The 24,317-nt window shown below is 46.6% G+C and overlaps 1 protein-coding gene across 1 annotated transcript; it reads left to right on the forward strand.

Annotated features, from left to right (window-relative positions):
• The first annotated feature begins 5,367 nt into the window (after window positions 1-5,367).
• Window positions 5,368-24,302, forward strand: ywhag1 (3-monooxygenase/tryptophan 5-monooxygenase activation protein, gamma polypeptide 1). The gene is made up of 2 exons (XM_041893460.2): window positions 5,368-5,603; window positions 21,129-24,302. Exons 1-2 carry the CDS (start codon window positions 5,517-5,519, stop codon window positions 21,783-21,785), a joined length of 744 nt encoding a protein of 247 aa, XP_041749394.1. The 5' UTR covers window positions 5,368-5,516; the 3' UTR covers window positions 21,786-24,302.
• The last annotated feature ends 15 nt before the right edge of the window (window positions 24,303-24,317 follow it).

Below are 24,317 nucleotides of genomic sequence, written 5' to 3' on the forward strand. Positions count from 1 at the left end.
GCTCCTGTAAGTCGCTCTGGATAAGAGCGTCTGCTAAATGACTAAAATGTACTACAGTACAGAACCAGACATACTGCACTACAGAACCAGACATACTGCACTACACTACAGAACCAGACATACTGCACTACACTACAGAACCAGACATACTGCACTACAGAACCAGACATACTGCACTCCACTACAGAACCAGACATACTGCACTACACTACAGAACCAGACATACTGCACTACACTACAGAACCAGACATACTGCACTCCACTACAGAACCAGACATACTGCACTACACTACAGAACCAGACATACTGCACTCCACTACAGAACCAGACATACTGCACTACACTACAGAACCAGACATACTGCACTCCACTACAGAACCAGACATACTGCACTACACTACAGAACCAGACATACTGCACTACACTACAGAACCAGACATACTGCACTACAGAACCAGACATACTGCACTCCACTACAGAACCAGACATACTGCACTACACTACAGAACCAGACATACTGCACTCCACTACAGAACCAGACATACTGCACTACACTACAGAACCAGACATACTGCATTACACTACAGAACCAGACATACTGCACTACAGAACCAGACATACTGCACTACACTACAGAACCAGACATACTGCACTACAGAACCAGACATACTGCACTACACTACAGAACCCGACATACTGCACTACACTACAGAACCAGACATACTGCACTAAAGAACCAGACATACTGCACTACACTACAGAACCAGACATACTGCACTACAGAACCAGACATACTGCACTACACTACAGAACCAGACATACTGCACTACACTACAGAACCAGACATACTGCACTCAACAACAGAACCAGACATACTGCACTACACTACAACAACAGAACCAGACATACTGCACTACACTACAACAGAACCAGACATACTGCACTCAACAACAGAACCAGACATACTGCACTACACTACAACAACAGAACCAGACATACTGCACTACACTACAGAACCAGACATACTGCACTACACTACACTACAGAACCAGACATACTGCACTACACTACAGAACCAGACATACTGCACTACACTACAGAACCAGACATACTGCACTACACTACACTACAGAACCAGACATACTGCACTACACTACAGAACCAGACATACTGCACTACACTACAGAACCAGACATACTGCACTACACTACAGAACCAGACATACTGCACTACACTACAGAACCAGACATACTGCACTACACTACAGAACCAGACATACTGCACTACAGAACCAGACATACTGCACTACAGTACAGAACCAGACATACTGCACTACAGAACCAGACATACTGCACTACACTACAGAACCAGACATACTGCACTACACTACAGAACCAGACATACTGCACTACAGAACCAGACATACTGCACTACAGTACAGAACCAGACATACTGCACTACAGAACCAGACATACTGCACTACACTACAGAACCAGACATACTGCACTACACTACAGAACCAGACATACTGCACTACACTACAGAACCAGACATACTGCACTACACTACACTACAGAACCAGACATACTGCACTACACTACAGAACCAGACATACTGCACTACACTACAGAACCAGACATACTGCACTACAGAACCAGACATACTGCACTACAGTACAGAACCAGACATACTGCACTACAGAACCAGACATACTGCACTACACTACAGAACCAGACATACTGCACTACACTACAGAACCAGACATACTGCACTACACTACACTACAGAACCAGACATACTGCACTACACTACAGAACCAGACATACTGCACTACACTACACTACAGAACCAGACATACTGCACTACACTACAGAACCAGACATACTGCACTCCACTACAGAACCAGACATACTGCACTACACTACACTACAGAACCAGACATACTGCACTACACTACAGAACCAGACATACTGCACTACAGAACCAGACATACTGCACTACACTACAGAACCAGACATACTGCACTACACTACAGAACCAGACATACTGCACTACACTACAGAACCAGACATACTGCACTACACTACAGAACCAGACATACTGCACTACACTACACTACAGAACCAGACATACTGCACTACACTACAGAACCAGACATACTGCACTACACTACAACAACAGAACCAGACATACTGCACTACACTACAGAACCAGACATACTGCACTACACTACAACAACAGAACCAGACATACTGCACTACACTACAGAACCAGACATACTGCACTACACTACACTACAGAACCAGACATACTACACTACACTACAGAACCAGACATACTGCACTACACTACAGAACCAGACATACTGCACTACACTACAGAACCAGACATACTGCACTACACTACAGAACCAGACATACTGCACTACACTACACTACAGAACCAGACATACTGCACTACACTACAGAACCAGACATACTGCACTACACTACAGAACCAGACATACTGCACTACACTACAGAACCAGACATACTGCACTACACTACAACAACAGAACCAGACATACTGCACTACACTACAGAACCAGACATACTGCACTACACTACAGAACCAGACATACTGCACTACACTACAACAACAGAACCAGACATACTGCACTACACTACAGAACCAGACATACTGCACTACACTACAGAACCAGACATACTGCACTACACTACACTACAGAACCAGACATACTGCACTACACTACACTACAGAACCAGACATACTGCACTACACTACAGAACCAGACATACTGCACTACAGTACAGAACCAGACATACTGCACTACACTACAGAACCAGACATACTGCACTACACTACAGAACCAGACATACTGCACTACACTACAGAACCAGACATAGTGCACTACACTACAGAACCAGACATACTGCACTACACTACAGAACCAGACATACTGCACTACACTACAGAACCAGACATACTGCACTCCACTACAGAACCAGACATACTGCACTACAGAACCAGACATACTGCACTACACTACAGAACCAGACATACTGCACTACACTACAGAACCAGACATACTGCATTACACTACAGAACCAGACATACTGCACTCCACTACAGAACCAGACATACTGCACTACACTACAACAACAGAACCAGACATACTGCACTACACTACAGAACCAGACATACTGCACTACACTACAGAACCAGACATACTGCACTACACTACAACAACAGAACCAGACATACTGCACTACAGAACCAGACATACTGCACTACACTACAGAACCAGACATACTGCACTACACTACAACAACAGAACCAGACATACTGCACTACACTACAGAACCAGACATACTGCACTACACTACAGAACCAGACATACTGCACTACACTACAGAACCAGACATACTGCACTACACTACAGAACCAGACATACTGCACTACACTACAGAACCAGACATACTGCACTACACTACAGAACCAGACATACTGCACTACACTACACTACAGAACCAGACATACTGCACTACACTACACTACAGAACCAGACATACTGCACTACACTACAGAACCAGACATACTGCACTACAGTACAGAACCAGACATACTGCACTACAGAACCAGACATACTGCACTACACTACAGAACCAGACATACTGCACTACACTACAGAACCAGACATACTGCACTACACTACAGAACCAGACATACTGCACTACACTACAGAAACTAAAACAATCCACGACCACCGCAGCAAAGCCAAACCTATAGAAATAGAGACTATAAACTATCTATGTATTTAAATGGCCAAATCTCTTTGTTTTAACATATGGACAGTCCATGTACATGACACTGTGGTGCTCTTGGCACGTGCTTCCCAATTGGATAAGCTGTAATGTATTATTCCTGAACAGAGGTGGATGTGTTTCTGGAATCAGATCATTGTGACTTCCAAAGCGCCATCATTTTAGTTATTTTGGTTAAATGTGACACCTTTTATGTGTAAATCATCCCCTTAGCTAGCTAGTCTTCCTTTTTGCCCTCTCTTGTGGACCAGGATGACTCATTATATTCTGTCTGCCTTGTGTATTTTGATGTCTGGTTCTGGAAAGGGCTCTCTAGTCTTTACTCTAGTCTCTCTCTCTCTCTCTCTCTCTCTCTCTCTCTCTCTCTCTCTCTCTCTCTCTCTCTCTCTCTCTCTCTCTCTCTCTCTCTCTCTCTCTCTCTCTCTCTCTCTCTCTCTCTCTCTCTCTCTCTCTCTCTCTCTCTCTCTCTCTCTCTCTCTCTCTCTCTCTCTCTCTCTCTCTCTCTCTCTCTCTCTCCTTCTCTCTCTCTCTCTCTCTCCTTCTCTCTCTGTCTCTCTCCTTCCCTTCTCTCTCTCTCTCTCTCTCTCTCTCCTTCTCTCTCTCTCCTTCTCTCTCTCTCTCCTTCTCTCCTTCCCTTCTCCTCTCTCTCTCCTTCCCTTCTCCTCTCTCTCTGTCTCTCTCTCCTTCTCTCTCTGTCTCTCTCCTTCCCTTCTCCTTTCTCTCTCTCCTTCCCTTCTCCTCTCTCTCGCTCTCTCTCCTTCGCTCTCTCTCTCTCTCTCTCTCCCCTTCTCTCTCTCTCTCTCTCTCTCTCTCATTCCCTTCTCCTCTCTCTCCCTCTCTCCTTCGCTCTCTCTCTCTCTCAACAGAATCGGCTTAATGAAAATGTTCCGGGCCTTGCTTGGATTACCAGGCAACCCACCCAGTAGCCATTTGGTGTTCTCTCTCTGTTAACAGAGCCAAGAGGAATCACTCATCCACCAAACAGCTGCTTACTGTGGTCAGGCTGCGGTCAGGCTGGCTGACTGACATGGTAGAGCTGCGTGGGCATCTTGAAACCAGGAATGATGATGGGCTCTTGGTTGATTTGTTCAGTAGTCTATTAGGCCTGCACTCTGCTGCTCGACATAGAGGCTAGTCAATTACTGCAAATATGCTATTCTAATCAAATCAGATTGCATTTACTTTGCAAAGTGACTAAAACATGAAAGGGACCATAGGCTCTAGAAGCTCCCCCATAAAGGCCCTCCCGAAGTCTACACTAGACCTTCTGTGACAGCATGCTTATAAGAATAACCCTCTCTAGTCTACGAATGTTTAATTATAGGGTGTGGTTGATGGTTTAGAATAAAAGATGCAGCCAATACCACTACATTTCCCACAGCACACTGCACAGAGTAAAAGCGTATGATTCTAATGGTAGAATCCTATTCGTTAACCAGTATCAGGCACTGACTGGGCTCCCAATAAGGATTGTTACATCACTACACATTGACACGCCTTTTTCTGGTGGTGACGCAATCCAGGGAAAGCGGTAAGGCGGGGGAGGGAGTGTCCGGTCCGCACGCACAGACAGCAGGGAGCATCTGCAGCAAGAGGACCTCTGGTAACATTTCACTGCATTGCTGAGAGTGACATATTACCATTTAAAACTTTTTAAAATTCTAGAATAGCATTGTATCAAAGACAGCTAAAATGGTAGATCGCGAGCAGCTGGTGCAGAAAGCCAGGCTGGCCGAACAGGCTGAAAGATATGACGATATGGCAGCAGCCATGAAATCGGTAAGTTCTGCTTTGGAATCATATTTGTATGAGTATGATAAGCGATCATTAATAACCGCCACTTATTAATACTGACAGTGTCATTTCCCCCCGTTTTTTTATGATATATACATTTACACACAGAATAATTGCGATGTATCCTATGGCAATCATGGTTGCCTGCTTATTGTAGTGTTCCATATTTAATTAGAGGCATATTCGGTGTATTAAACATGACATGAAATATAATTATTATCACAAAACCTTTAACTTGAATTACACAGGGGTAGCCAATATATCATGCCAGTGACATTTTATGGAACTTGACTGGCAGTGGCAAGGCCCATAGGCTACCACAATCCATTTCGATATCAGTTTTTTTTATCCAGCAATTGTTCGTTATATAAATTAAAGGCATGTTTATTGAAACATAGAGTTATGGTCAATTATTGCCTTATAGTAGAAAGTGGTTGTCAGTGTGGAATAGGGCTGTCAGATGAACGAAACAGCAACTGAATGCGGACTGTTTGATCTTGGGGCGGTGCCTTTTTGGCAGGTTGTTTTTTAATCAGCTAGACAGCATTGGCAATGATGACAGGGAACACTAACCGATAAAGCGTCTTGCTCTGGAGATGAAACTTGTTTGTTTAAATGTTGATCTAACTTAATTAAATGGAAAACATGGATAATATTGGCAAGGAGGGGCAGTGGAATCTTCGCGTAAAATGATGTGCATTTGGGTAGACACCAAAGAGGACAAACAATTCACTGGTACTGAAGGCTTACTGTAAGCTACTGTTTGAGAGTGACATGGTTGGAGGTCGGGATGATTCAATTCCCTGATTATGATGCTGATCCCTAACCATGACAATTTCCCGCGAAGATCCATTATTAGTCCTATCTAACATTGTGAGGAAATCGATTTACGCACACCTACACACACACACAATGTCAGTAGCACGCTGTGTAGAATAAAGCAACGTTGGCTGAGTGTTGTAGCCTATATCGGTTTGCGCAATACACAATCTGTCCATAAAATATCATCCTGGGAACGTGAAACGTGGGTGGTAGGAGAAATCCTTCTAGAACGTTCTTTGGTTGTCATATTGCAGTGGATTCAATGTGCAGACTGGATAGTGTTAGAATGGACGGGGTTCTGAATTCCATCTCAAAGATAGCGGACATTGTAGCAGCCAATGCTGTATCCATCCGTTCATCCTCCTCGACCTCGTCAGAAGGAAGGCGTAGCAGGTTCTTGCACTAGGCGTGTCGCAGAGTGTGCCAAGGTGCAGTACCCGTATTGCACCATTTCGGAATCGGACTCAGCCCTTTTATCTGTAGCCTACAATTCAGAAAGGCATTAGGGGGTTGATATAATCTGAATGATGATATTGACTACTCAATGTATAAACACTAGCTGAGATAGTGGATGATATGATCTGGCCAGGTCAGTATGGGGTAGCTGTCCCTGGCCTGGGATGTATGTCCACCCTTATCCTGACCAAAGAAACATAAACGTCTATTACTGTACCATCTACCCAACACAGGAGATTGGTGGCACCTTAACTGGGGAGGACTGGCTCCTGGTAATGGCTGGTGCGGAAATAAGTGGAATGGTGTCAAATACATCAAAACACATGGTTTCCATGGTTTCAATGTGTTTGATGCCTTTCCATTTGCTCCTTCCAGCCATTGTTATGAGCCGTCCTCCCCTCAGCAGCCTCCACTGACACCCAACAGCATATAGGGTCTCTACAGACAGAATAAGCGTGATCAGCCCAGCAGCCGGGCATCAAAGCACAACTGTTACATCAATAGAATAGAGAGTGAAGAGAGCCCAGCAGGCTATTCACCTTATCGAGTAGACAACCCAATAGAGATGGACTATATCCACCTCTGAGAAACTGCTCTGTCACAGCCTACTAGTCCATAGAGGGCATGCCATAATTGCCTTGAACAGGGCGCTCTGATGTTGAACGGTAGTTTGCCGATAAGGACTTACTGTAGTACCCTGTAATAACACAGACACAGTCCATAGAAGATGGCTGTAGTATTAGTCAGCCAGTCAGTATGTAATGTAAATGAATCATGTTCTCCAGGGTTAGAGTCAGTATGTAATGTAAATGAATCATGTTCTCCAGGGTTAGAGTCAGTATGTAATGTAAATGAATCATGTTCTCCAGGGTTAGAGTCAGTATGTAATGTAAATGAATCATGTTCTCCAGGGTTAGAGTCAGTATGTAATGTAAATTAATCATGTTCTCCAGGGTTAGGGTCAGTATGTAATGTAAATTAATCATGTTCTCCAGGGTTAGAGTCAGTATGTAATGTAAATGAATCGTGTTCTCCAGGGTTAGAGTCAGTATGTATTGTAAATGAATCATGTTCTCCAGGGTTAGGGTTAAGGTCAGTATGTATTGTAAATGAATCATGCTCTGCAGGATAGCAGGCCAATATGGTGTAATTGTAGACTGCAACCGGGGCGTTTCTTGATGTGGGCGTTCCTTGATATCAGGAAACGCCCATTGGTGCCTGCCATTGGTCAGTCCATTGATACCTGCCGTTGGTCAGTTCCAGTGCTATGAGACTGATGGTTTCTCGACAAAGATGATTTGTTTACATAGCAGGTTAGGATAACTAACGTGGAAGGCTAGGATAATTAACGTGGCAGGTTAGGTGAATTAGCGTGGCAGGTTAGGAGAATGAGGTTAAGGTTAGGAAAAGGGTTAGGGTTAGGCTTAGCTACAATGGTACAGTTGTCAACAACCATTGTCGCTGACGCGAAAAAAAACGGCTACAGACCAATGTCGAGCATTAATGGGAGTAACTTGACATCAAGAAATGCCGATATCAGAAAACGCCCCTAATTGCGGTCTGCAATGATACCCTTCTGTAGCACAGCATTTCTCAAACGCGGTCCTGGGTTTTTGCCCTAGCACTACACAGCTGATTCAAATTAATCACAGCTTGATGATGAGTTGGATATTTGAATCAGCTGTGTAGTGCTAGGGCAAAAAACCAAAACGTTCACCCAGGACCGAGTTTTGGGAAACCCTGGTCTGTGACGCGTACTGAGTATACGAAGAGGCAGGACGCAGACGCAGGAATTAACAAGGTCAAGGTTTACTAAACAATGAGAAAGAGAATAACAAAGATAGAGTAAATGACAGGAAGCTAAACAATCACACACAACATCATCCAGAACAGTCCAGGGCTAAATAGGGGTGGTGATGAGATGATTACATTTGACATTTTAGTCATTTAGCAGACGCTCTTATCCAGAGCGACTTACAGTTAGTGAGTGCATACATTTTCATACTTTTTTTCATACCAAAAATTATGATGAGGTGCAGGTGCGCTGGAGGTGATTAGGGTGCGTTGGGTTTCCATTCCGGTGTTGCCGAGGTGGTGCGCTCAGACCGGTGGCTCAGTAAACCGGCGAATCAGAGCGCCGGAGGGGAGCAACGGGAGGAGACGTGACAGGGTCTAGCAGGCTGCTTCAGGACCAGAGGGGGCTTTGGCTCCACCCTCTAAATTATGTCTGACGACTCACACTAAATTCTTCCGCTGCTCTGTTGTTCGCTACATACTTTAGTCTGAGACATCATTGAAGTCGTTTGTGGTGACGAGGCATGAGCGTTGTTGTAAAAAAACAAAGTCATCAGCGATTGGATCATCTCTAATCAATCAGAGAATCAAAGCCAACGACGAATTTTCAAACCGCCGCATGTGTTGGCATTCGGTGAAGGGTCGGGGAGGTACCCACATCCAGACTCATTGCAGAGAAGAAACTAACGTCCGTGGGCGTAGCATTTGGCAGGATCAAGGAGTCTGGGTAGCCAGGCAACCCCCATCCTTATCCTTAACCCCAACCCCCATCCTTATCCTTATCCACAACCCCAAACCCATCCTAATCTCCATCCCCAACCACAACCCCCATCCTAATCTCCATCCCCAACCACAACCCCCATCCTTATCCTTATCCCCAACCTCATCCTTATCCCCAACTCCCATCCTGATCCCCAGCCCCAACCCCCATCCTTATCCCCGGGCCCCAACCCCCATCCTTATCCCCAACCCCAACCCCCATCCTTTCCCCTAACCCCAACCCCCATCCTTATCCCCAGCCCCAACCTCCATCCTTATCCCCAACCCCCATCCTTATCCCCAACCCCCATCCTTATCCTTATCCCCAACCCCCATCCTGATCCCCAGCCTCAACCCCCATTCTCAATCAGAGAATCAAAGCCCCAACCCCCATCCTTATCCCCAACCACCATCCTTATCCCCAACCCCCATCCTTATCCCCAGCACCAGCACCAGCCCCAACCCCCATCCTTATCCCCAACCCCCATCCTTATCCCCAACCCCAACCCCCATCCTATATACTGCACCCTCCTGATAAATCCTGCCTCTGTGTTGTGAATATACTGCACCCTCCTGATAAATCCTGCCTCTGTGTTGTGAATATACTGCACCCTCCTGATAAATCCTGCCTCTATGATGTGAATATACTGCACCCTCCTGATAAATCCTGCCTCTATGATGTGAATATACTGCACCCTCCTGATAAATCCTGCCTCTATGATGTGAATATACTGCACCCTCCTGATAAATCCTGCCTCTATGTTGTGAATATACTGCACCCCTCCTGATAAATCCTGCCTCTATGATGTGAATATACTGCACCCTCCTGATAAATCCTGCCTCTATGATGTGAATATACTGCACCCTCCTGATAAATCCTGCCTCTATGATGTGAATATGTCTCTGAGTGTTGTAGCAGAGAAGGTTATCACCCTCACTACTAATATGAACCTGCTTTCATACCAACACAGTTACTTACTCTTGGTTTTTTCATGCTTTTTGAGTTATAAAACTTGTATGCATTGTATTTTTAGAAGCCTGCAGCAGCTGCAATGAGAGAGAGAATCAATAAAAAACTGCAGTCATGTATGGTTATATAACAACAACGAGCTACTTGAAGCAACCTCCTCCCCTGACACACACACACACACACACACACACACACACATTCCTCACACACACACCTTTCCCACACACTACTCACACACTCACACACACACTCACTCACACTCACACACACACTCACACACACTCTCACTCTCTCTCTCTCTCTCTCTCTCTCTCTCTCACTCTCTCTCTCTCTCTCTCTCTCTCTCTCTCTCTCTCTCTCTCTCTCTCTCTCTCTCTCTCTCTTCCATTCTCCCTTTCTCGCCCTCTCTCTCCTTAACCAGCCATCCTCACTCGCACCACTCTGACAGCTCGTGACGTCAGGTAGCGCACGCCGTCTCTGTGCTCTGCAGCCTGAAAGAGGGAGAGGGTCTGCAGGAAAGGTGTCACTTTAGCTTAGAGACAGAGAGGTCAGAGCGAGGAAAGTAAGGATGAGAGAGAGATGGTGAGAGAAAGAGAGAGTGATGGAGTGATGGGGAGAGAGGTGGTGGGTGTGAGTGATGGAGTGATGGGGAGAGAGGTGGTGGGTGTGAGTGATGGAGAGATGGGGAGAGAGGTGGTGGCTGTGAGTGATGGAGAGAAAGAGAGAGATGGTGGGTGTGAGTGATGGAGAGATGGGTGGGTGTGAGTGATGGAGAGATGGGGAGAGAGGTGGTGGGTGTGAGTGATGGAGAGATGGGGAGAGAGGTGGTGGGTGGAGTGATGGAGAGATGGGAGAGATGGTGGGTGTTAGTGATGGAGAGATGGGGAGAGAGGTGGTGGGTGTGAGTGATGGAGAGAGAGGTGGTGGGTGTGAGTGATGGAGAGATGGGAGAGATGGTGGGTGTTAGTGATGGAGAGATGGGGAGAGAGGTGGCGGGTGTGAGTGATGGAGAGAGAGGTGGTGGGTGTGAGTGATGGAGAGAAAGAGAGAGATGGTTGGTGTGAGTGATGGAGAGATGGGGAGAGAGGTGGTGGCTGTGAGTGATGGAGAGAAAGAGAGATGGTGGTTGTGAGTGATGGAGAGATGGGGAGAGAGGTGGTGGCTGTGAGTGATGGAGAATTGGGGAGAGAGGTGGTGGGTGTGAGTGAGTGATGGAGAGAAAGAGAGAGATGGTAGGTGTGAGTGATGGAGAGATGGGGAGAGAGGTGGCGGGTGTGAGTGATGGAGAGGGGAGAGAGGTGGTGGGTGTGAGTGAGTGATGGAGAGATAGGAGATGGGTGTGAGTGATGGAGAGAGGGGGAGAGAGGTGGCGGGTGTGAGTGATGGAGAGATGGGGAGAGAGGTGGTGGGTGTGAGTGATGGAGAGATGGGGAGAGAGGTGGTGGGTGTGAGTGATGGAGAGAGGGAGAGAGGTGGTGGGTGTGAGTGATGGAGAGATGGGGAGAGAGATGGTGGTTGTGAGTGATGGAGAGAAAGAGAGAGATGGTAGGTGTGAGTGATGGAGAGATGGGGAGAGAGGTGGTGGCTGTGAGTGATGGAGAGAAAGAGAGATGGTGGGTGTGAGTGATGGAGAGATGGGGAGAGAGGTGGTGGCTGTGAGTGATGGAGAAGGGGAGAGGTGGTGGGTGTGAGAGTGATGGAGAGAAAGAGAGAGATGGTAGGTGTGAGTGATGGAGAGATGGGGAGAGAGGTGGCGGGTGTGAGTGATGGAGAATTGGGGAGAGAGGTGGTGGGTGTGAGTGATGAAGAGATGGGGAGAGAGGTGGTGGGTGTGAGTGATGGAGAGATGGGGAGAGAGGTGGTGGGTGTGAGTGATGGAGAGATGGGGAGAGATGGTGGGTGTGAGTGATGGAGAGATGGGGAGAGAGGTGGTGGGTGTGAGTGATGGAGAGAAAGAGAGAGCTGGTGGGTGTGAGTGGTGGAGAGATGGGGAGAGAGGTGGCGGGTGTGAGTGATGGAGAGAGAGGTGGTGGGTGTGAGTGATGGAGAGATGGGGAGAGAGGTGGCGGGTGTGAGTGATGGAGAATTGGGGAGAGAGGTGGTGGGTGTGAGTGAGTGATGGAGAGAAAGATAGAGATGGTGGGTGTGAGTGATGGAGAGATGGGGAGAGAGGTGGCGGGTGTGAGTGATGGAGAGATGGGGAGAGAGGTGGCGGGTGTGAGTGATGGAGAGATGGGGAGAGAGGTGGTGGGTGTGAGTGATGGAGAGATGGGAAGAGAGGTGGTGGGTGTGAGTGATGGAGAGATGGGGAGAGAGTGGTGGTGTGTGAGTGATGGAGAGATAGAGAGAGATGGTGGGTGTGAGTGATGGAGAGATGGGGAGAGAGGTGGTGGCTGTGAGTGATAGAGAGAAAGAGAGATGGTGGGTGTGAGTGATGGAGAGATGGGGAGAGAGGTGGCGGCTGTGAGTGATGGAGAATTGGGGAGAGAGGTGGTGGGTGTGAGTGATGGAGAGAAAGAGAGAGATGGTAGGTGTGGTGATGGATAGATGGGGAGAGAGGTGGCGGTGTGAGTGATGGAGATAGAGAGATGGTTGAGTGATGGAGAGATGGGGAGAGAGGTGGTGGGTGTGAGTGATGGAGAGATGGGGAGAGAGGTGGTGGGTGTGAGTGATGGAGAGATGGGGAGAGAGATGGTGGTTGTGAGTGATGGAGAGAAAGAGAGAGATGGTAGGTGTGAGTGATGGAGAGATGGGGAGAGAGGTGGTGGCTGTGAGTGATGGAGAGAAAGAGAGAGATGGTGGGTGTGAGTGATGGAGAGATGGGGAGAGAGGTGGTGGCTGTGAGTGATGGAGAATTGGGGAGAGAGGTGGTGGGTGTGAGTGATGGAGAGAAAGAGAGAGATGGTAGGTGTGAGTGATGGAGAGAAAGAGAGAGATGGTAGGTGTGAGTGATGGAGAGATGGGGAGAGAGGTGGCGGGTGTGAGTGATGGAGAATTGGGGAGAGAGGTGGTGGGTGTGAGTGATGGAGAGTTGGGGAGAGAGGTGGTGGGTGTGAGTGATGGAGAGATGGGGAGAGAGGTGGTGGGTGTGAGTGATGGAGAGATGGGGAGAGAGGTGGCGGGTGTGAGTGATGGAGAGATGGGGAGAGAGGTGGTGGGTGTGAGTGATGGAGAGATGGAGAGAGATATGGTGGTTGTGAGTGATGGAGAGAAAGAGAGAGATGGTGGTTGTGAGTGATGGAGAGATGGAGAGATGGGGAGAGAGATGGTGGGTGTGAGTGATGGAGAGATGGGGAGAGAGATGGTGGGTGTGATGGAGAGATGGGGAGAGAGGTGGCTGGTGGGTGTGAGTGATGGAGAGATGGGGAGAGAGATGGTGGGTGTGAGTGATGGAGAGATGGGGAGAGAGGTGGTGGGTGTGAGTGATGGAGAGATGGGGAGAGAGATGGTGGGTGTGAGTGATGGAGAGATGGGGAGAGAGGTGGCGGGTGTGAGTGATGGAGAGAAAGAGAGAGATGGTGGTTGTGAGTGATGGAGAGATGGAGAGATGGGGAGAGAGATGGTGGGTGTGAGTGATGGAGAGATGGGGAGAGAGGTGGCGGGTGTGAGTGATGGAGAGAAAGAGAGAGATGGTTGGTGTGAGTGATGGAGAAATAGGGAGAGAGGGACATGTAGACTGAGGCCCAGTCTTGTGTCAGCCCTGCATTAGCCTACGTCCAGCCTTGTGATGTGTTGCAGATGTGGAACAAAATGAGTGTGGTGGGAGTTCTCGATTTTTAGTCCTCCCCCCTAACTCTCCCTTTATTAACCAAACTCCTCCCCTTGGGAACAACCCTCTTATAGGGTTTTACGACTATCTCAAATCTATAGACATTAGACATCAGTGGGCCTGAGGAATAATGCAGAGTAAACAGCCATCAGCCTCAGAGAGAAATAATTGATATTTTGTTGTTTGGAGTTGACAGCAGCCAGCGTGGGGATGAGTCACGAGAGAGCTAGGGGACGATCGACGAGCTTTACAGGCAGACAGAGGGCTCTATTGTGATCCCTGCACCACAGTTTCTGTCAGTCCTTTCAGTTTGACCCCGAGGCTGTCGAAACAGCCCCAGGCTCCTTCAAACTGCATGCAGAGATATAAAAAAATGGTGTCCAACGAGTTCACCTGACTCTCCGCTGTCAAGAGGGGGGGCCGCTAAAATGTTTTGCTTGAAAATGTCACTTGGGGCCCCCAGAAGGCTAGGGCTGGCTGTGACTGCATGTGTGGGTATGGATGTGCATACGCAGCCCCGCGAGCCACTGCAGCCCCTCATGATGAGTTCAGATTATTTTCGTGGCCCCCACCCCCATCAAAGTTGCCCATCACTGAATTAGCCCATAGACCAGTGGTATTCTAATTTTTTTCAGCGGGGACCCCATTTATTCGGACAGAATTTCTGGGGACCCCACCCCAAATCGAATGACACAACCTTAAAATCAATCAATTTTTACATTAACAAATAACCTTAAATTCATTGCATTTTCATCTCTTATCAAAATGAAAAGAAAACAATAAATACATTTACTAAATAAAATTGTATTTTTCAAATTATCTTTCTAAAAAAACATTTGTATAATGTCCCATAAAACAATCTGTACTCTTGATTTTTTGTTCCTAATTTTGACGATCCCACTGCAGTTTCCCGGGACCCGGACTTTAAATGCCACTGCACTGAGGGAATTGTCTTCTACACAGCTATTTGTGGACTGTGTGTGTGTGTTAGCACATCCTACCCCCCAACCACTAACCCACTACACCCACTATACCCCAACCCACTACCCCACTATACCCCAACCCACTACCCCACTATACCCCAACCCACTACCCCACTATACCCACAACCCACTACCCCACTATACCCCAACCCACTACCCCACTATACCCACTAACCCACTACCCCACTATACCCCAACCCACTACCCCCACTATACCCCCAACCCACTACCCCCACCTATACCCCAACCCACTACCCCACTATACCCACACCCACTACCCCACTATACCCACTAACCCACTACCCCACTATCCCCCAACCCACTACCCCACTATACCCCAACCCACTACCCCCACTATACCCCAACCCACTACCCCACTATACCCCAACCCACTACGCCCCAACCCACTACCCCACTATACCCCAACCCACTACCCCACTATACCCCAACCCACTACGCCCCAACCCACTACCCCACTACACCCCAACCCACTACCCCTACACCCCACTACCCCCCCCACTACCCCACTACGCCCCAATCCACTACCCCACCAACCCACTACCCCCCTACGCCCCAACCCACTCCCCCACTATTCCCCAACCCACTACCCCCTACACCCCAACCCACTACCCCACTATACCCCAACCCACTACCCCCAACCACTAACCCACTACCCCACTACCCCCCAACCCACTACCCCACTATACCCCAACCCACTACCCCCCCCACTACCCCAACCCACTACCCCACTATACCCCAACCCACTACCCCACTACACCCCAACCCACTACCCCACTACGCCCAACCCACTACCCCACTACCCCAACCCACTATACCCCAACCCACTACCCCCACCACCCACTATACCCCAACCCACTATCCCCACACCCACTACCCCCCTACCCTCCAACCCACCACCCCACTATACCCCAACCCACTACCCCACTATACCCCAACCCACTACCCCACTACGCCCCAACCCACTACCCCACTAACCCCACGCCCCCAACCCACTACCCCACTACGCCCCAACCCACTACCCCACTACGCCCCAACCCACTACCCCACTACGCCCCAACCCACTACCCCACTACGCCCCAACCCACTACCCCACTACGCCCCAACCCACTACCCCACTACGCCCCAACCCACTACCCCAGTACGCCCCAACCCACTACCCCACTACGCCCCAACCCACTACCCCACTATGCCCCCAACCCACTACCCCACTACGCCCCAACCCACTACACCACTACGCCCCCAACCCTACTACCCCACAACCCACTACCCCCACCACTGCCCCCAACCCACTACCCCCACTACGCCCCCACACCCCACTACCCCCCAACCCACTACCCCACTACGCCCCAACCCACTACCACACTACGCCCCAACCCACTACCCCACTACGCCCCAACCCACTACCCCACTACGCCCCAACCCACTACCCCACTATGCCCCCAACCCACTACCCCACTACGCCCCAACCCACTACCCCACTACGCCCCAACCCACTACCCCACTACGCCCCAACCCACTACCCCACTATGCCCCAACCCACTACCCCACTACGCCCCAACCCACTACCCCCACTACGCCCCAACCCACTACCCCCCCAACCCACTACCCCACTACCCTCCAACCCACTACCCCACTACGCCCCAACCCACTACCCCACTATGCCCCCAACCCACTACCCTACTATACCTTTAGTGACCACAGAGAGTCAGGAAACCCGTTTTAACATCCCATCCGAAAAGACAGCACCTTACACAGGGCAATTTCCCATTCACTGCCCTTGGGCATTGGGATCTCCATAGACCAGTGGGAAGGGGACTCCCTACTGGCCCTCCAACACCACTTCCAGAAGCATCTGGACCGACCAGGACCGGCCCAGCTTAGCTTCAGAGGCAAGCCAGCAGTGGGATGCAGTGTGGTATGCTGCTGGCAGGAGGAGTTAGGTGTGAAATCAGTGTTCATGTATATTAATACATTTCCGTGTGTTTGAGGATAGGAATACCTGTGCCTGTGAGCGGTACAGTATCAGCAGTTGAACATGGCGTTTTACATATTTGATTTTTGCGGGAAATAAACAGGTGATTTGGTGACTCTCTATGTATTCACCATCTTTACTGAGAGAGCAAGTTGGAGGGGGATTTCGTTCTTTGGGTAGCCAGTCCAAGGCCCCAAGAACACGGTAACAAAAATAACAAATCCCACATGGATAACTTTATACGATTTCTGGGTAGAAGAGGAAACCAATGAAAGCAACATAATCTTAAAAAAAAAAAAAAAAAAATTATCAAGGGCTGAAGTCATCATAGGCAGCTTGGAATATTAGAATTGGCTATGACTCATAGATTACTTGCTCTGATTCTGGGAGTGGACTGTAAGCTGTGATCTGATTCTGGAAGTGTACCGTCTTATGTGGTTAGGGGAAGGAGATTATGCTGCAGAAAAAGGGTCTGGGAAATGGATCTGTTCCAAACGAGCGAGCGAGAGAGAGCGAGAGAGAGCGAGAGAGAGAGAGAGAGAGAGAGAGAGAGAGAGAGAGAGAGAGAGAGAGAGAGAGAGAGAGAAAGCACTGAGAAAGCACTGAGAAAGATTAGAAAATAAATTATAGTGAGCAATCTCCTCCCTACTCAATCAAATGAAAGCTGACATGGAAAGATAACAGGAGTGATTTATGCCTAGACGTCACTGGATAGGCAGGGCTGGTTAGGGGTAGAGTGTAGTGTTGGGCTGGTTAGGGGTAGAGTGTAGTGTTGGGCTGGTTAGTGGTAGAGTGTAGTGTTGGGCTGGTTAGTGTATTTCTTATTGTTGTTGCATTGTCGAGAAGGAACCTGCAAGTGAGCATTTCGTTGGATGATTTATACCATTCGTATCCCGTACATATGACTAATAAAACTTCAAACTTGAGTGTAGTGTTGGGCTGGTTAGGGTAGAGTGTAGTGTTGGGCTGGTTAGGGGTAGAGTGTAGTGTTGGGCTGGTTAGGGTAGGCAGTTGTCTCCAACCCTGTTCCTGGAGAGCAACCCTCCTCTAAGTTTTCGCTCCAACCCAAGTTGTAACTAACCTGGTTCAGCTTATCAACCAGCTAATTATTAGAATCAGGTGAGCTAGATTAGGGTTGGAGTGAAAACCTACAGCATCAGGGTTGTAGAGCCCTGGGGTAGAGTGTACCATTCCTATCTGCCTCTTGGATGTGCTATCCTCTCAACTGGAAAAAAGACTTACAGAATCTCCAGGCTGAGCAAGGCTTAAAAAGTACCCTGTTCTCGTTATACTTGTGAGGATCTGATTAGAAATATATACTGAACAGAAATATAACGCAACATGTAACAATCAGAAAACCAGTCAGTATCTGGTGTGACCACCATTTGCCTCATGCAGTGCGACACATCTCCTTCACATAGAGTTGATCAGGATGTTGATTGTGGCCTGTGGAATGTTGTCCCACTCCTCTTCAATGGCTGTGCGAAGTTGCTGGATATTGGCTGAAACTGGAACACGCTGTCTTACACGTCATTCCAGAGCATCCCAAACATGCTCAATGGGTTACATGTCTGGTGAGTATGGAGGCCATGGAAGAACTGGGACATTTTCAGCTTCCAGGAATTGTGTACAGATCTTTGCGACATGGGGCTGTGCATGAATGGCACGACAATGGACCTCAGGATCTCGTCACGGTATTTCTGTGCATTGAAATTGCCATTGATAAAATGCAATTGTGTTCGTTGTCCATAGCGTATGCCTGCCCATACCATAACCCCACTGCCACCACGGGGCACTCTGTTCACAACGTTGACATCAGCAAACCGCTTGGCCACACGACGCAATACACGTGGTCCGCGGATGTGAGGCCAGTTTGATGTACTGCCAAATTCTATATCACCTAGGGCTGGGCGGTATACCGTATTTGACTATATACCGGTATTGATGCACAGACCGGTTTGGGTTTTTACTTTTCCTTCTATAACGGTATTTGAATGTTTGGTTTGTTAAATGTGATGTGCTCTCTCTCCATGCCGCTTCCACACAGACCTAGCACCGCCCCATCACTCAAGGAGCGCATTTGTTGTTGTTCGACACTGCAATGTTGATGACAATGATGCTATTTCCGCTTTGCTTCTTAATATAAATCCAAAAGCGTTCTATAATTACACTATTAGTTTGTTTCTTACATCTGCAAACAGCTATTTTGTCTTTTCTTAGGAAGTTGTGGCTAAATCGTGTTAGCCGCTAATCGCTAGTTCGTGTTAGCCGCTAATGCTAAATCGCTAGTTAGATGGTTAGCTAATAAATGTACTGAGTCAGAGCAAATGTAACTAGCTAATAAATGTACTGACCTGTAACTTCTTCTTTAAGAGGCTCCTCTGTCCTCCACTCGTTACCTGTATTAATGGCACCTGTTTGAACTTGTTATCAGTATAAAAGACACCTGTCCACAACCTCAAACAGTCACACTCCAAACTCCACTATGGCCAAGACCAAAGAGCTGTCAAAGGACACCAGAAACAAAATTGTAGACCTGCACCAGGCTGGGAAGACTGAATCTGCAATAGGTAAGCAGCTTGGTTTGAAGAAATCAACTGTGGGAGCAATTATTAGGAAATGGAAGACATACAAGACCACTGATAATCTCCCTCGATCTGGGGCTCCACGCAAGATCTCACCCCGTGGGGTCAAAATGATCACAAGAACGGTGAGCAAAAAACCCAGAACCACACGGGGGGGCCTAGTGAATGACCTGCAGAGAGCTGGGACCAAAGTAACAACGCCTACCATCAGTAACACACTACGCCGCCAGGGACTCAAATCCTGCAGTGCAAGACGTGTCCCCCTGCTTAAGCCAGTACATGTCCAGGCACGTCTGAAGTTTGCTAGAGTGCATTTGGATGATCCAGAAGAGGATTGGGAGAATGTCATATGGTCAGATGAAACCAAAATATAACTTTTTGGTAAAAACTCAACTCGTCGTGTTTGGAGGACAAAGAATGCTGAGTTGCATCCAAAGAACACCATACCTACTGTGAAGCATGGGGGTGGAAACATCATGCTTTGGGGCTGTTTTTCTGCGAAGGGACCAGGACGACTGATCCGTGTAAAGGAAAGAATGAATGGGGCCATGTATCGTGAGATTTTGAGTGAAAACCTCCTTCCATCAGCAAGTGCATTGAAGATGAAACGTGGCTGGGTCTTTCAGCATGACAATGATCCCAAACATACCACCCGGGCAACGAAGGAGTGGCTTCGTAAGAAGCATTTCAAGGTCCTGGAGTGGCCTAGCCAGTCTCCAGATCTCAACCCCATAGAACATCTTTGGAGGGAGTTGAAAGTCTGTGTTGCCCAGCGACAGCCCCAAAACATCACTGCTCTAGAGGAGATCTGCATGGAGGAATGGGCCAAAATACCAGCAACAGTGTGTGAAAACCTTGTGAAGACTTACAGAAAACGTTTGACCTGTGTCATTGCCAACAAAGGGTATATAACAAAGTATTGAGAAACTTTTGTTATTGACCAAATACTTATTTTCCACCATAATCTGCAAATAAATTCATAACAATTCCTACAATGTGATTTTCTGGATTTTTTTCCCTCATTTTGTCTGTCATAGTTGACGTGTACCTATGATGAAAATTACAGGCCTCTCTCATCTTTTTAAGTGGGAGAACTTGTACAATTGGTGGCCTCACTGTAGCTGCTGTGCAACTCAGTATTGCTTTGTTTACGTGACTAGCTCTGTAGGTTATATCAATATTAAAATGTTATTTCAGCTAGTAAGTGAACACATGGCGAAATGAACATATGGCATGGCCAAACAGAAAATTGCAGCCAAGTTTTCAAATCTGCCAATAAAAGTCATTTACAAGATAAAAATACTGTTTTAAGGTAAACTGGATATTAAAATACTGTTTTAAACTGCAACTCTGAATTTTTTTCCCTCTCTGTCTCCTAGGTGACAGAGTTGAACGAGGCCTTGTCCAATGAGGAGAGGAACCTGCTCTCTGTGGCCTATAAGAATGTGGTGGGGGCACGGCGCTCGTCCTGGCGCGTCATCTCCAGCATCGAGCAGAAGACGTCGGCGGACGGCAATGAGAAGAAGATTGAGATGGTGCGGGCATACCGCGAGAAGATCGAGAAGGAGCTGGAGACCGTGTGCCAAGACGTGCTCAACCTCCTGGACAACTTCCTGATCAAGAACTGCAACGAGACACAGCATGAGAGCAAGGTGTTTTACCTGAAGATGAAGGGCGACTACTACCGCTACCTGGCCGAGGTGGCCACGGGCGAGAAGAGGGCCGGCGTGGTGGAATCCTCTGAGAAGTCCTACAGCGAGGCCCATGAGATTAGCAAGGAGCATATGCAGCCCACCCACCCTATCCGCCTGGGTCTGGCCCTCAACTACTCAGTGTTCTACTACGAGATCCAGAATGCACCTGAGCAGGCCTGCCACCTGGCCAAGACCGCCTTCGATGACGCCATCGCTGAGCTGGACACCCTGAACGAGGACTCCTACAAAGACTCTACCCTCATCATGCAGCTGCTACGAGACAACTTGACACTGTGGACCAGCGACCAGCAGGACGACGAGGGTGGCGAGACCAACAACTAGAGAGTCCCTAAAGAGAACCCCGTGTCCTGTTTCAGCCAATACACACAACACGCCCGCGCGCTCACAAATGACAACAAACTAAAATAAAACAGTTCTTAGAAATGTAAAAATGTTGCTGGTGGAACATTGGCAGCCACTTTTGCCGGTGATGATACTACCGCAGCTGCAGTTCTATATTTTTCCCACAAATGTAAAAAAGTGAAGAAAACAATGTAATTAAAAAGAGGAGTAGGAAGGGGAGATGAGTTTATTTCTAGTATAGTTAAAAAACAAATAGATAATCCCCTTCCTCCTTGATTGCCTCTGCAACTTTTGTCAAAACACCACTTGAAGAAGAAGAAGGTCTGCAGTCAGTCAGTCAGTCAGTCAGTCAGTGACTAGAGTGCGGCTGTTGCGTTAGAAAACACTGGCATGGAGACTGGCATGTTGTTATGGCGTTAGCTAAATGAAGTGGAGCTGCTTATTTAACTTATGTGGTAAGGGAGGAGGAGCATTCCAAATTGTAAGGGGTGATCGAAGCTTGTGCAAAAATATAATTAATATATAGAATATAAAAAAATAAATAATAATAATAATACTTGAATGTCATCGCCTCGCAAAAATAAAGAGTTGCAAATAGTTTCCAGAGGGGATGAAAGAGGTATCATACCTCTAGCTAGATTCCTCAGACTTACCAACATGGAATCTAAAGGTGTGGCTCACCCTGTAATGGTAATCGTTGGGTGAAGCCAGGTACTCTTTTGTGGTTATTGAACATACATAACCAATGTTTTGTTCAACATGATGTCAGGAATGGGTTTTGTACCCAGTCACACAGACTAAAGTACTGTGACTAAAGTAGGAGTAGAGTTAAAACACAGCCAGTACAACCCTCTCATGCACTGATATGCTATACAGACGTAAACATTTTCAAGCACCTGGTTATTATTATTATTATTATTATTATTATTATTATTATTATTATTACTCACCCCTTACTGAGGTTGTCAAGGGTGAAATATTATTAGAATATCAAAATATGCTAATACAATGAAAATGAAATCGCTAAAACTACCAACAAAAATGATCTTGTAGAGGAGATCATTTGATATTGTAAGGCAACAGAATTTGCCCTAAATTAAGGTATATAAATATACGTTTACCACAATCCCTTAGATCTCTGAAATGACACACAGTTGACTGGAACCACACTCTCTATCAGTGGACAAAATACACATTTTTGGACAGAGCACTGGCAATATAAAACGGAGGATGAATCTAAAAGCATCTTTTGAGGTTTGTGGATTAAAATTTTGTGTTAACATTTTTAATTATCAAGAAATGCACTTGCCTATCATACTGTTTCTTCAGTGTAAAACGATTACTGCTCCAATATTCTCGATAATATAATATTGTGCATGCTGGTGATGTATTTATATGCAGTAGCTTAACTATTATTATTAACTTATACTGTAGACATTATGTATTCATATGAACATGAAATGACTAGACTTCAATCTGATTTATTTTCTATTTATACTTTATATTGGATTGTTGAAATTTTATTTTAATCTGCGTTTTCTTTACTCCATTTGCTGGAAGTACACTATACCAAAACAGTGATTGTTAACATTAAATTGATCTGTAATGGACATTGCTATAGTGACATGCAATTCGTGTATTTGGTTTCTGCTAAACAAAAGGGGAGGGCTGGGAGGGTGAACAAAAAACGAAAATAAACAAAACACCAGTGTTAGCTCGACCTTCGACATTACCGTCTGGTGTTTTTGTCATAGTGACATATATAATAATCACATTGTAAAATACTTAATTTATTTATCTGAATGACCTTTCTGTTAGTGCTTTTAATGTCACATTATGCAGTGAGATAGACCACATTGAACAGTGTTTAGTTTTTTATCTTATGTAGGAATTCACTCATGGACCATTTATTATAGTTGATTATAAACTATCTCCTGATACCTTAATTGTGAGTCATGTAGCTATTAGCACAACAGAAAAATAATAACAGTTTATAATGACAACAATAATACAATTGTAATTAAAATATTAGAAATGCTTTTCTAACCACATTTCAGTGCTGCTGTTGTTAGATTCCTATCAATCGTACAGGTGTTTGGCCTTTTGAGATTAGTTTCAGATGGTTTTGGCTTAGTTTTTTTTTTACCATGTTAGTCCTTCAGGATTATTCTGAAGGTGCTCCATAGATTGTCATGGCAACAATATAATGGACACTGTTTTACAGGCAGATGTAGTATTGTGATGTTGTTGACTACAGTTAGATAGGTAGGTAGCAAGGTAGGTCGATACATAGGTGGATAGGTAGAATTATACACTGATTGTACACTAAATACGGTTGTACATTTTATATAGTAATAATATAAGATTTATTTTAAGGTGTGTATAATGTATGTTGTGAACACCTCTGTTGCATCTATTGTCAGTGCAGTTGTACACTACCGTTCAAAAGTTTGGGGTCACTTAGAAATGTCCTTGTTTTCGAAAGAAAAGCATTTTTTTTTTTGTCCATTA

Source organism: Coregonus clupeaformis, chromosome 13 (assembly GCF_020615455.1).
Source record: "Coregonus clupeaformis isolate EN_2021a chromosome 13, ASM2061545v1, whole genome shotgun sequence".
Classification (NCBI taxonomy): domain Eukaryota; kingdom Metazoa; phylum Chordata; class Actinopteri; order Salmoniformes; family Salmonidae; genus Coregonus; species Coregonus clupeaformis.